Source organism: Rhineura floridana, chromosome 6 (assembly GCF_030035675.1).
Source record: "Rhineura floridana isolate rRhiFlo1 chromosome 6, rRhiFlo1.hap2, whole genome shotgun sequence".
Taxonomy (NCBI): Eukaryota; Metazoa; Chordata; class Lepidosauria; order Squamata; family Rhineuridae; genus Rhineura; species Rhineura floridana.
Genome location: NC_084485.1, coordinates 13754177 through 13765718, shown reverse-complemented (window position 1 = coordinate 13765718; position 11542 = coordinate 13754177). Strand labels below are relative to the sequence as shown.

Sequence of the window (11542 nt, the reverse complement as noted above, 5' to 3'; positions counted from 1 at the left end):
GAGGAGAACTTTGCGCATACCATGGACTGCAAAAAAGACTAATATTTGGGTGTTAGAACAAATTAAACCAGAACTATCACTAGAAGCTAAAATGATGAAACTGAAGTTATCATACTTTGGACACATAATGAGAAGACCTGATTCACTTGAAAAGACAATAATGCTGGGAAAAACAGAAGGGAGTAGAAAAAGAGGAAGGCCAAACAAGAGATGGATTGATTCCATAAAGGAAGCACAGGCCTGAACTTAGAAGATCTGAACAGGGTGGTTCATGAGAGATGCGCTCTTGAAGGTCACTGATTCATAGGGTCACCATAAGTCAAAATCTACTTGAAGGCACATAACACACACTGTGTCTCTCCATCGGAGAGTGAGACAGATTTTGGGTTATATTCAGGTACGCACTACTGTTAGTCATGTCTATTAACTTCAGTGGTTCTACTCTTAGTAGGACTAGCACTAAATACCACCCTATGTGAGCGTTATCCTCGCTTTAATTCTGAGATGTTATTGATTTGGGGAATACACGCCTTTCATGGCGGACTTTTAATTAGGTTGGTGACCATTTTGTAGAACAGAAAAAAGCGGGATAAAAGGGTTTGGTTGACAATGCCCCTGTGCAGACACAGAGTGCACCCCCCCTCGGGTAATCAAATAACTACGAAGATAGATTTTCTGCACAATTGGACAGGAAGGGTCCAGGCAGACCTTGAGCCCCGGTACCTTTCTCTCCTCCTACAGGCGGTTGGAAGAGGAGCGGGAAGCTCTGCCTCAGCTTCCCGCCGACCTTCAGAGTCTCCCTCAGTGGTTGAGGGCGGGAGGCCGCCAGGAGACGCTCCGCTTTCACACAGGCTGCCTCTGGGCCGGCCCTCGGTGCTCGCCCCGGCCTCTGGGGAGGCAGCAGCGACAATGGGCGAAGCGGAGAGCTCGGCGGGGGCGGTGGACGTGAAGCCCCCCTGCCCAGCCGTCGGGCCGGTGTCCGTGTTGGCCGCGCCGGAGCCCGTCCCGCAAGCAACGTCTGAGGAAGTGGCGGCGGCAGCAGCAGCAGCGACAACGACGACGAGCATCTCTTCCGCCGCCGCAACAACGTCTGCTGTGGCGATGATGACAACGACCACGACAACGGCTCCGCCGCCGCTGCCGGTGTCCGTGGTGTGGAGCCCGGAGGTGGAGGTGTGCCTCTTTCACGCCATGCTGGGCCACAAGCCCGTCGGTGAGAAAAGGCGAAGGGTAGGCCGGAGCACACGCCTCGGGCTCGAGTAGAGGTGCTGGCCGGGGAAGAGAGACATGAGCAGTTATAACGCCTATCAGAAGAAAGGATTCGGGGGCATTGGATCCCGCTCGGGGCCATTTCCTGGGTCCTCTTTTCTATTAAAAATGTGCATAGACTTTTTTTTTTTTAAATACCCGCTTTAGTTTAGTTGCTCGGTTATAGCCTTGGGGTGGTTAATAGATAGGTTCTCTTCATCCTTTTGATGCGCGTTCACTGGCATTTCACAGCCCAGGCTTTGGCTGCGATCCAATACAGGTCTACTCAGAAGTAAGCTCTATTGGGTTCAATGGGACTTGCTCCCAGGTAAGTGTGTATTGGATTGCAGCCTTACTCACTTTTGCTCGGAATCAATTCTTGCTGTGTTCAGTGGGGCTGGCACCCTAAGTGTGCTGTAGGCTTTTAGTTCTCATTTCCTTTTTTTTTTTTTTTTACATTTCTGTAGTTCCGTTGGCACGCATGCTGTTCGAAAGAGTAAGAGCATCAAGATAGGTCGCTGCCCAAGAATTTTACAGGCTGAACTCATCTGGGTTAGTGCTTGGAAGGGCCTGGGGTGGGGGGGTTAGATTTTATTGTTGGTGATGTTAGTTTATTTAAAGTGCCAACAGTGGTCCTCAAAAGAATACAGGCTGCTGCCCCAAGTCTTTAAAATCCTCTATTTTTTTTCTCCTTCCCTTTCCTGTCTTCTCTTTCAGGTGTGAATCGCCATTTTCACATGATTTGTATCCGAGATAAATTCAGTCAGAATATCGGGAGACAGATTTCTTCCAAAGTCATCTGGGACCACTTAAGCACCATGTATGACATGCAAGCGCTGGTGAGTGTCACCAACCAAGAAAGTGAGGTGGGTGCCTGTGCTAGTCCTAGTCCACAGGCCCAGCCAGTATGTGCAGATGTACTGTGTAGTCTTCAATACAAGCAGAGTCTGGTAAGGTAGTTGTGTGTCCCCTATTCAGTGCAAGGCCATGTTCTCCTATTTAAAGAGAAACAACTTGCTGTGTTGTTGTCCTCCCTCTCCCATTCCTGTTTGTCCTCCTGAGCTATTGTTTTTCGCTAGCCTCAAGTGATTTCTAAGGCTTGTACTTCATCTAGCATGTGGAAGCTTCTGACACAGAAGCTGGTGGTACAACATCCCAAGAAAGCATGATCATGTTTGGTTTGGAGCTCTGGTCCTGGCAACTTGTGATGGAGTCTTGCATTGGTAATAGCCTGCAGCACATCTTAAATCTGACTGTCCAGAGTACATAGGCCTTCTTAGCAGCCAAGACTTACGGTTGTCATTAAGGCTTCATAGGATCACAAGAAGGTGCCTTACACTGAGTCAGATGGCTCTTCAAGGACTTGCATAAGAACCTGCATAGTGCTGAAGTTGCCACTGAAGTTGGCAAGTATGAGCTCGAGCCCATGGCACAATATGGATGGTTCTCATAATTGTACAAATGAAATAATATATTTAGTGGGGGGGGTTCACTTTCTTAGACAAAGCTATTGTTGAAAGGAAAGACCATCTTTAATATTTTCTTTTTTATTTATTACTACTGTAATGCACCAGAACCAAAATGAACAACAAGAGTGTCCTTTTGCGTTACCCATCCTGCCAGTTAATCAGCTGAGGCATGTGGTTCATACTGATTGAAAACTTGCAATGCTTAGATTTGTTTCCAAGTATATGTTCTACTGCTTTGTGTGGGCATAGTTGGGCAATTATGTTTTTAAACATGTACATTTTTAATACCAGGGCATGAAGCAAAAATCCTTCAGAATTTGTACATTCTATTTGGTACCAATTGTTTCCTGGCAGGATCCTGCCAAATTGCGTATCTATAGCACTTATTAAAAAATTAAGCAGCTATTTTTGCATGTGTAACTCTTGAAAATGATGCAGTCTTGAAAACTGACTGCAGTTTTATTGTACAGTTACATAATCGCTTGTTGACCTTGAAAGGATAGTGCATTTAATAATTTTCATATTTTCTTGGGTAACAAATAATTACAAATTTTATGTGGTGATTATAAAAACTTTATATTTGCATTTGTTTAGAACAGTGTTGGCTAACCTGTGGCCGTCCAGATATTGTTGGACCCAAGTTTCCATCAGCCCTAGTCATCACAGCCAACATCAAGGGATGATGAATGTTGTCGTCCAGCAACATTTAAAGGACCATGGGTTAGTCAACCTTGGTTTAGAAAATGTAAATTGTTAGTATAACCATATCATTTAAAGATTGTTTTCTTTTTTAAAAACTTCTAAGCATGAATCTGAGATTCTTCCCTTCCCCAACTCAGAAAAAAACTTCAGCCTCCCAGATGAAATGATTCAAGAGGTAAAAGAAGGTGAGACCCAATATCAATTTTAATAAAAACACTACTTGTTATCTAGGCAAGATTTTATTCTGGGACTTCCTCTTTCATGGTTCAGTCTTTTTTGCACAATCTGATGAATTTTTACTTAGAGGTAAGTCCTATTGTGTTCAATGCGGCTTACACCGCAATGAGGTTACATGGCGTTACTTAGAAATAAATCCCATCCAGTTTAAAGGTACTTACTCCTGAGCAAATGTGTATACCTTCCAGATGTTGCCAGACTACATTCCCATCATCCCTGACAATTGGCCATGCCCAGGGCTGGGGCTGCTGGGAGTTGCACTGCAGAAACCATTGGAAAGCACCATGTTGGCTACTCCTGATGTATAGGATTACAGCTTAAGTTACCATGCTGGAGGAAGGGTTTATGTTAAGGTGTTCAGATCTGGATTGATTTTGTATGCTTCTGTTTTAAGAAAAAAGGAAAGCAAATACAAACATTACTAGAAGCCTGGTCACAATATTTGAAATTGTTAACTTTGAATGCTGCATTAGTAATATAATTAGTAATTAGATGAATATAAAGAATTTTGTTGGGATCTGGGGTGATCTTTGGATTGTGGCTGTGCACATATTTAGAAAATGCTGTGTCAAGTATCAGTTGGGCATGACTAAGCAGTAAATGTTTTAATTGTTGTGGTCACTCAGAAATCAGGACAAAACTTGGCTACCTTTATATAGAATGGACTTGGTTAGCCAAATGTGTGTTGCAGTTCAGCACGTGAATTTTAGTGCACTCTGGACAGAAGACATCTGGCTGGGGATCCTAGAAGGGAGACTGGTAATGATGTTTGCAGGAGAGAAGAGCAGTGCTGAATAAGCAGGGCTAGTGGCAGGGTAGAGCTGTGTTAAGGAACTCTTTCTGTATTGTACTTTAACTTTCAAAATGCTGTTTCTTTGTACTCTGGCCTTTTTCAGCAGTGAAGTAATTCCATAATGGACAGATAGGAAGAGCATTCAATTTAAAATTTAAAAAACAAATACACTATTGATGCAACAACTGGGATTTCTTGACACACATTAACAGAGCAATCCAAACCATCTTTATGCCATACTGTAGGGTTTTTAGATTGAGTGGAGGTGCCCATTTGCTTGCTGAGGTCCACTGGTAGAATTCTGCCAGCACAGGCCAATGGGAAGACCTGGAACAGAGTTTTCAGAGTGCACAGTGGGGCCTGGGCCATGCCAACCTAGGTGGGGCCTGAGGCAATTTTGTTGCTGTTGCCTGACAACAAAGGACTCGATCTAGACCTGATCACTGCACCATTGGGGAGTTCACAGGGAATGGACCCCATCATCCTGCCCCCACTTCCCCTGCTGCTGCTGTAAGCAGCTGGGCTGCAGATGCAGCAGTGGCTCAACCACTGTGCACAGCCCTGCTAGTGGTGTTTGTGTTTGAGGGAGGGAGGGAGGGTTTGGATTGTGCCTTACAATTTGTAAACTTGCACCCCTCATTTGTGGAGGCAGTTTTTAAATAAAAATAAAATAAATAAAATAGTTGGAACGTTTGAGGGGAAAGCACTCTCAGTATGAAGAGTCTTACAGATTCATATTTACTAGTTCCAAAGGAAAACGTCATCTGTGCTTGGGTGATAGCTTCCTTAATGTTTCTTTGCATTTTTCTCCTTCAGTTGCTGTTGTCAGCTATTGATTGAAACAATCTGGCTTTTCTTTCTAAGTGATTTAAAATAACTTTACTGGGAGCAGGGGGCTCTTGGCAATGACTGATCCCTTTAATTCAGTGTAGATTGTTGCCATGAGCCATGAGAGGAAATTGAATTTGAATCAGTGCCATCTCCAACCATCGCTCTGCTCATAATCATTCCCACAGGTAAAGTGATGATTGAAGATGATGTGAAAGAAGAAATAAAAGAAGAGATGGAATCGCATGCAGGTTCCGAAGAAGGTATGAGTTATTTGCTTTAGCATATGCAAATTATGTGTCATGATCCATACATCACAGTAATCCATAGTTGGTTTTAATCTGTGGCTTAATCATGAACATGCCTCCCCCTGACCACGTTGGTCCCCATGGGACTTCCCGATGTACAAGCTTTTCTTGTGTGAAACCAGATTGTGCCTTGTTCGGCAGAAATAAACCAAGGTTTGTTCTTGGCTTATTTTTGACTTAAAGCTGGGGATGGGGATGTTCATTCATGATTAAACCCATAGTTTAAAGAAACTAATGGGGCCATGGAGTTCTGGGCCCTGATTTCCAACCACCGTGGGTCATGGTGCCAGCTGCCATATCCCAGCGAGCTTGCATAGCACAGAAAAAATGGTTGCTACTGGATTGTGAAATACAGCTATTTCCCCCACACTTGCTTGAGTGCTCAATCAGAAGTGGGGAGAAAAATACCAGAAGAATGCGTTCCAAGTTGCATTTGGGGTGGGTGCTACATGTGCTGATCTTTTTGGTCCTAGGCCTGCTGTTTTGATTGGCAGTTTCTTTATTGTTGGGGTTCAGGAGTGCTGAAACAGTCTGCCTGATATTTGAAAATCTTTCATTTTGAAAGCACTTTGAAGATCATTTCCCACATTATTTGAAGGTTCAGGTACACTCTAAATGTTCACATAGCTAAAAGATTTCTGCAAATGCAATGTCAGAAACAATGGACATGTATCTGAAAACAGTACATTAAATTTTCAGAAGCACTTCTGAAGTTTTGCCCCATCTGTGCCTTCATGATTCTTAATGTGACATGGGATTTCTAAGGGGGCACCCAGTTCTTTCAGAAGTAATGTGGGGATTTGTTCTGAGGCTACCCCCAAGGTCAAGGGTCTGTGGGTATTGTGATGGAGTAGACAAACTCCAGCTCAGGCTTGTATCCTCCCGCTTACAACCTCACTCAGAAAAGGAAGTAGAAGGGGACTCATCTCTTCCCACAAAGTGGACTGTACTTCTGCTTCTCAGCTGAATGGTATAGTTACAAAATCACCAGAGTAAGGGCCTTTGGTCAGGTGTATTTATTTAAGAAACTTTTGCCTCACTCTTAAGGTAGTGACGTCCCAGAGCAGCTAACAAATATAACACCAAAATAAGGGTAACATCAGTAGGAGACTGTCTGAAACAACAGCATACACAGGTATTAGCAGAAGGAATAAAAGCCAAATTAAAATACTGTATAAAACACACACACACACAGACCCAGCATGATGTAGTGTTTGAAGTATCAGACATGGACCGTTAATACTCAGTTTCAAATCTGCACTTGGCCATGAAGCTTGCTGGGTGACTTTTGGGCCAGTCACTGTCTCTCAGCCTAATCTACCACACAGGATGTATGTGAAAATACAAGGGAGACAATATGTACACCACCTTTAGTTTCATGGAGGAAGGCTGGGATATAAATATTAATAATTATAAAGTAAACAATGGTGCTGCACAGCTGGTCCCAGGATATGATTAGTCCATCAGACAAAGGAGTTGGCAGTTAAGGAGACTGAGAACTGAACCTGTTGAAAATGCTATTTCTATGGCTCCCTGTAAGCTTTTCAACAGTGAGCCGTGACTGAAGCAGCAATATGAGCTGCCCCAGTCTTGATAAGTGTTCCCACAGATTATACAGGTAGGGGGCGATATTCTGCTGCCTTTGCGACTGCATCCTGAAGGTCAAAGCAATTTAGCTCAATTTGCTCTGCCCTAAATGTTTTGGAGCAATCCACTCTGGTATCTATTCAACTTGCCTTTACTGGGCAGGCACTGGCACACATTGGGGAATAATGGCTACATTTTAAATTACCTTAGTTTCCATGCTTTCATTTGAGGCTTGCAACAAAGATACAAACTAGGTCTGATCACATTTTGTTTTGGACTGTTCTTAGCTGACACGGGTATTTTTAGATACATTCTGCCTGATGAAAAAAAAATGTATAATCTGAAAGCTTGCCAGATTGGCAGGTGGCTCCAGCAGATGGATTCTTTTTTAACTATCATTGCAGTAGTTGCAGTACCCAATAACACTCCTGGTCATTTTCTTTCCTTGTTGCGTCAAGGTATGAGGCCACCAAAAAAATTGTCACTGCATCCGTTGAGCAACATATATGCCCTAGTGCAAAGCATTTGTGCTTTTGATAACAGTCCACTTAGCATAAAATGTGCTTTCTGTTAATGTTTAGTATCTGCGGACACTGGCCAAGGGCCCCTGTGGCTGGGAGAGTGGAGTTCCTCAACCTTGATCCCTGCCAGTTGCAGGCTGCGACCAGACAGTGGTGTGGATTGCAGAGTGGGAACTCCGCTCTCCTAGCCGACATGACCCACATGTGCGTGCAGCTGGCAGATGCTTAAATACATCTGGTCTTGCTACCTCATGCAGCAGCATGCATCCCTGCCCTTACCCAAGATAGCAGCAGAGGCATCAACATCTTGGGTGATGGCAGGTATGTGTGCTGATGTGCATGGCGGTCCTACTAGGCATATCCCCCCCCCCCGGGGTGAGATGGGGGCTTACCATGGTTTGGTATTTTGTAGCTGCAAAGAGGGGCACTTCCCTATTATTAGAAATTCTGCCACTATAATTAATGTGAGTTAAGTGTGCTTCTGAAGATAGAGCTTGTATTTCCCCCTTTTTAATGGTCACCCACCAGCCAGTACCTTCACAGTTTTAACATTTGAAGTGAGAGCTCTGAATTAATCCTTTGAAAGCAAGGAGACAGTAGAGCCAGTGACCCCATTCCAAGGTTGCTCCTCCTCAGCTACGTGTCTTTACAGGCACTGTAGTTTGCAATATCTATGATACCTCGTGACAGAATGTTATTGGCTAAGACAACCTTGTCATTTAATAGCAGAGATCAGAATCATGGTATCTGATATCTCCAAAATGGTCTGGGTTGTATCCAGTTAGGTTTTACTTAGAGCAGACCGATTGAAATTAATGGATCCAAATTAGTCATGTTCATTAATTTCATTGGGTCTACTCTTGAGTAGGACTAACATTGGATACAATCCTCTGTGCTTATGGTACCACAAAGCAGACCCTTTGGCCTGGTGAAGGATGGGGAGTTAGGCAATACTTCTACATATGGGGCTGTCCTAACAACCATCTTCAAACTTGGATGAACTAAGTACAAATTTATTATACACACAAGTCACAGTCCATTGAAGTTAAATGTGTATAGACTGCCGCCAATCAAGGGTTTGCACGCATGTAACTCTATCTTGGATTGTGGCCATAATGTCATAGATATCATTTGAGGCACAATCTTTCATATAATTCTCTTTCAGTATATGCATCTATGGGAAGTCTGGCAAAAGCATCTGAAAAAACAAGCAGTAAGGAGAAAGAGAGAAGTTCGTCTGAATCTGGATCCAAAGAAGGAGCAGATAAGAGGAAGCGGAACAGAGTCACTGAGAAGGTCTTAAATGCAAACAGCAATCCTTCCAGTCCAAGTGCTGCAAAACGGCGCAGAACATAAGCGATGGCCAAATAAGACAGAAGCATGTTTTAACTGTGGAGCCTAGGCATCAAAAGAGTTTTTAGAGTCTAGTTAGCAAAAAGGGGGGAAATGAGTGATAAATGTCCAGGCTCAATCGGTTAGCCTAGAATGGACGGCTTGCTGGTCAGCAGAAAGGAGCTGAACAGTACCTTTTTCCTCAGAACTGGGGTGAGAGGGAATCTGGCAGCTTTACAGACCTGTGTGTTTACTGAACCAGTTAGGTGGTGGAATTTTTTACATACCAGTTGCACACCATATATTTAACATCCCTTCAGGAACAAACATTTGTAGAAACATGGGGCCTTGGTTCTTGGATGATTTCATCTTTGAGTGACTTTTGTGTCTTGAGCTGCGGTTGCTAATTTTAGTGACTGCAATAGTATCTTAGCTAATGCTCCGAGAGAATTAGTTATGCCAAATGCCAGTGAGTCTGGTTTGAATACATGTGCACAAAATACAAGCCAACTGTATGAAGGAGAATTCTTTGCTGAAGTTATGATCACCTTTGCCTCTTACAAATTGGGGGTATAAATTGCTTTTTCAGATTGCAGAAGCCGAATGAAGAAGATTGTACTTCTAGGTATAATATCTCGTTCAATATCTTAAAACCAGGAGCAACGCTGTTTCATCATAGCTAGGATACAGGTCATCTTTACAAAGCTTAAACTAAAATGTCATGTATAATGGAAGGTTCAGCATAAACTGGTAAGAGTACAGGAAACTGAGGCCCTTGCCTCAACCACTTGTACTAAATTAATGTCCTAGGTGCAAAGTCTTCAGTGTGAGCAGTTCAAGTAAAGTGAAATCGCTTGTGTATGAGGCATTTGCCAGATTGGGACAATAATGTATTTATGTTTTTTGTATTCATTATTTAATTCATTTAAAAAAAATATTTTTGCCAGCAGTTCTTAAAATGGAGATACTGAAAACGATAATTTTGTCACGTTTCTCTACTTCCAAAAAGTAGTTTTAAACTTTAAAAAATGTTTTGGATTTATATTCAGAGTTGCTAAAAACTGAGATCCATTTATCATTTCTGGGTGATCAGAACTTGGTGAACTTGGAAAACTTATCTTTTATAAAGAAAAGCAGAACAAGCAGAGGAATGAAGGTTAAAAAGTTGCCCAGTTGTACCTTTGTGTTAGCCTTTGCTATTCAATAAAAGAGTTCCAGCCCATGTTTGTTGTGCCTTGCATCTTAATTAACAGGAATATAGTGCAAACACTTGAATTTTATGGCATTTTATTAGTTGGGTTCATTCCAGAGATGTATGAAAACAAGAATCAATCTTCCCTGTGTCTCAGCTTAATTGACTTATGATTCATCACAAAGAGATGAGGAGGATAAACCTGTGCTGCTTTTCTGTGAGAGTTAGGCCTGTGATTAACTTTTAGCATCAGATTATTCTGTAATAATAATGAAAGGCATAGCACGTGGAGAGGTTATCAGTTATGTGTTTTTGAATTATACATACGGTATGGTTTGTGATAAGAGGATTTTGATTTCTAACAATTCCTTTTTTGAAAAAAGAAAAGGTTGTTGTCCAGCCATGATGGTTTTGTTGGCAGTTGGCCAATACAGTAATTCCTTGCTATTGCAATAGCTCCACGGCAGACTCTGAGCTCCCTATACAAAAGGCTTTTTCCATTTGCTTTAATAGGAGAACAATGGAGCACATCCAAAGGGATGCATGTCTTGAGCTGTCCCCTCCATTGTATGAGCAGCAGAGCTTTGATAATGGAAGGCTTTGATTCAAGACCATTGTCTAGAAAAGGTTTGTTTATTCACTCGCATGGGATTTCAGTACCTTGAATTGCTACCTCTCCTCTTCTCTGGTCGCCCATGCATCATCTCCTGCTACTTCCTGTCCTGCAAAAAAAACACAACAAAACCCTCACAAGAAAAGTATTCTAGAATGAACACAAAAATTATGCAAGGTTTATGAAAAATAAACACATTTGAACAGTTTTCATAATGTGTAGGGTTTTGAGCATAGTCACGAGATTATATCACAGCAGTGACCATGTGATTTTTAACTCTTGGAAGCCTTGAGTGGGGGGAAAAACTCTTTGATTTATACAGTAGTAGATAATACTGAAGTTGACAAAGTTATTTTAATATGTTTTGACTACCAGCACAAGGCTATACATAAGAACTCAATAAAGCTGGTCTCATAAGATGCTCATAAAGTTACGTTTATAACCTACATGGTTCTTACAAGTTATCAAGTAAATTTTATTGGTTTAATGTTCCTCTTCTCCAGTGTGCACATGGCATAAATTCCTATTAGTAGCAAAGATCTGACACAGGCATTTTCTGTCAATTCTAGAGAATGCTGAATGTTCCTTTTTGATTTTTGGGATAAGGTCTCTACTTAAAAGGCTTGTTGAAAGAGGAAGGTCTTCAATAGGTGCCGAAAAGATAACAGAAATGGCGCCTGTCTAATATTTAAGGGGAGGGAATTCCAAAGGG

The 11542-nt window shown here is 42.3% G+C and overlaps 1 protein-coding gene across 1 annotated transcript; it reads left to right on the top strand.

Moving 5' to 3' along the window:
• Nucleotides 1-564: 564 nt before the first annotated feature.
• Nucleotides 565-10247, top strand: MRGBP (MRG domain binding protein). The gene is made up of 5 exons (XM_061631050.1): nucleotides 565-1213; nucleotides 1966-2087; nucleotides 3523-3604; nucleotides 5466-5540; nucleotides 8859-10247. Exons 1-5 carry the CDS (start codon nucleotides 610-612, stop codon nucleotides 9047-9049), a joined length of 1074 nt encoding a protein of 357 aa, XP_061487034.1. The 5' UTR covers nucleotides 565-609; the 3' UTR covers nucleotides 9050-10247.
• Nucleotides 10248-11542: the final 1295 nt, after the last annotated feature.

Coding starts and splice junctions, on each gene's coding strand:
- MRGBP (XM_061631050.1), top strand. CDS start 610: ATGCCCCTGTGCAGACACAGAGTGCACCCCCCCTCGGGTAATCAAATA. Junction 1,214..1,965: donor GCTGGGCCACAAGCCCGTCG/GTGAGAAAAGGC, acceptor CTTCTCTTTCAG/GTGTGAATCGCCATTTTCAC. Junction 5,541..8,858: donor GCATGCAGGTTCCGAAGAAG/GTATGAGTTATT, acceptor ATTCTCTTTCAG/TATATGCATCTATGGGAAGT.